The sequence below is a fragment of the Nicotiana tabacum genome, chromosome 1 (genome assembly GCF_000715075.1).
Source record: "Nicotiana tabacum cultivar K326 chromosome 1, ASM71507v2, whole genome shotgun sequence".
Classification (NCBI taxonomy): domain Eukaryota; kingdom Viridiplantae; phylum Streptophyta; class Magnoliopsida; order Solanales; family Solanaceae; genus Nicotiana; species Nicotiana tabacum.
The window spans coordinates 154,373,825-154,376,052 of NC_134080.1; the positions used below are offsets into that span (position 1 = coordinate 154,373,825).

Genomic DNA, 2,228 nt, shown 5'->3' on the forward strand with positions numbered 1-2,228 from the left:
TCCTGGCCTAGCCACTAATCTCTAGGGAAACCTTAAACCACGATGCTCTTCACAACCCTTCAACGGCCACCTGCCTAAACGGGTTAACGAGCACCACCGGTTAGCTTGGGACTAACCAAGGTTTACTGTCGAGAATAGTAACTGCCTGGTCTATATAGTCCTTAACCCAAAACCCCATCGAGATGGTCTTGCCGAAAGGAAAATTTATACGACAGTACATAGAATGCTTATGTACAGTACTATCTATAAAGTTAATAAGAATACAGATAGGGCAATTGCAGAAATGATTATTGCCGGATTTACTGGTCAACTGAAAGGCTGGTGGGATAATTATCTCACCCAAGACCGGCGCTTTCAAATAATGCATGCAACCAAGACTGAAGATGATAAGATTGTTCAAAACTCAGTCTATTCTTTAGTCATGAATATCATTGAACACTTTTCTGGAAGATGGTCTGATAATAGTGAGACCATTAGGACAATGCTCCAGAATTTGAGGTGTAAAACCCTCACATCTTTTAGATGCTATAAAGATGTTTTCTTATCCAGAGTGATGGAATTGCCAGAGAATAATAGTACTCATTGGAAGTCTAAGTTCATAGATGGACTCCCGCCCTTATTTGCTGAAAGGATTCGAAAAGTCCTTAGAGGCACAGGAATGAGTATTGATTATAATAATTACTCATATGGTAAACTATTTAGTGTATGCACTCAAGAAGGTTTAGCTCTGTGTAATGAGATCAAGTTAAACCAACAAATCTAGAAACATCGTCTCACTGAGAGACAACAATTAGGTGAACTCTGTGAACAATTCTCCATTGATATACCATCCAAAAGAAAGAAATCCCGTAAAAGGGATTTCAAAAGGAAAAAGGGTTCGCCGAAAAAACGGCGCGAAAAGACCCAAAAAAGAAAGGCTTTTCATAAAGCCAGAAAGGGTTTTATTAAATCAAAAAACCCTCAAGCCTATTATAAATCTGGTAGAGTAGGCCATTATGCAAGAGATTGCAAGATCAAAGAACTGGATTTAGATGATCATATCAAAGATTCTTTATATAAGATTCTTCTGAATTCTTCTCCAGAAATATCTGATAATGATGAAGGAACTTCATCAACAAGGGAAGACCTAAGGGTTCTTCATGAAGAAAGTTATACTTCATCTTCTGAAGAATAGCAAGAGGTATGTAATAAGGGACAATGCTCAAATCATTGTTGTAATATCGACGATGAACTTTTTAATATCTACTCTCAATTTAGGGATTTAAAGATTAATGTTTTGTCTAATGACAATTTGATTGATTTACTAAGGGTTATTAAAGACCCTGAATTAGGTCCCAACTAATAGATAAAATTCCTTGTCACGGCCCAATTCCCGAACCTGGTCGTGATGGTGCCTCTCATGAAGACAAGGCCAGCCATTCAACCCAATTCATCCTTTTAAGACAATTAATTAACACAATTATAGTATAAACATGGTTTAATAATATCCAATAGCGGAAAGTATAGATAAAATACGGAAATCCAACCCAACTCAGCCCTAACTGGGGTGTCACAAGACATGAGATACTACAGAGTTTACTAAAATTCTACAAAGTATGGAATTAGGAACAAAGTCTGAAGATATCATAAATAACAGAAGATAAGGGAGAAAACGGGTCTGCGAACACCATGCATCTACCTTGATAACTCCGATGAAAACTGAACAGCAAAAAACTCGCTCTATGCCTCAAGAATACCTGTACCTGCACCAAGTTAAGTGACTGAAGGTAAGAAAACACATTAAGGCACACAACATTCGATACAGAAGTAGTGAAATCATTTAAAATAACAATTCAGTGAAACATCATGTGAAATTTCTTTTAAACCAGTAAAACAGGTAATTTGGCAGTAAAATGACGAGTAGAAATCTGCCCCTCGGGCTCAATATCCAAATAACATGTAGAAATCTTCCCCTCGGGCTCAGTATCAAAATATCAAGTAGAAATCTGCCCCTCGGGCTCAGTATCAAAAAAAATAAATAGAAATCTGCCCCTCGGGCTCAGTATAAAAATAATAAGTAGAAATCTGCCCCTCGGCCTCAGTATCAAAATAATAATTATAAATCTGCCCCTCGGGCTCAGTATCAAAATAATAATTAGAAATCTGCCCCTCGGGCTCAGTATCAAAATAATAAGGTGCCCCTCGGGCTTAGTATCTCAGAACAGTATCAGCCCCTCAGGATCAGAACA

General features: G+C 37.7%; 1 protein-coding gene across 1 annotated transcript; it reads left to right on the top strand.

The window, feature by feature from the left end:
• The first annotated feature begins 223 nt into the window (after positions 1-223).
• On the top strand, positions 224-1,174 carry LOC142164199 (uncharacterized). Its single transcript, XM_075221570.1, has 2 exons — positions 224-703; positions 764-1,174. The coding sequence occupies exons 1-2, from the start codon at positions 224-226 to the stop codon at positions 1,172-1,174; spliced, it is 891 nt and encodes a 296-aa protein (XP_075077671.1).
• The last annotated feature ends 1,054 nt before the right edge of the window (positions 1,175-2,228 follow it).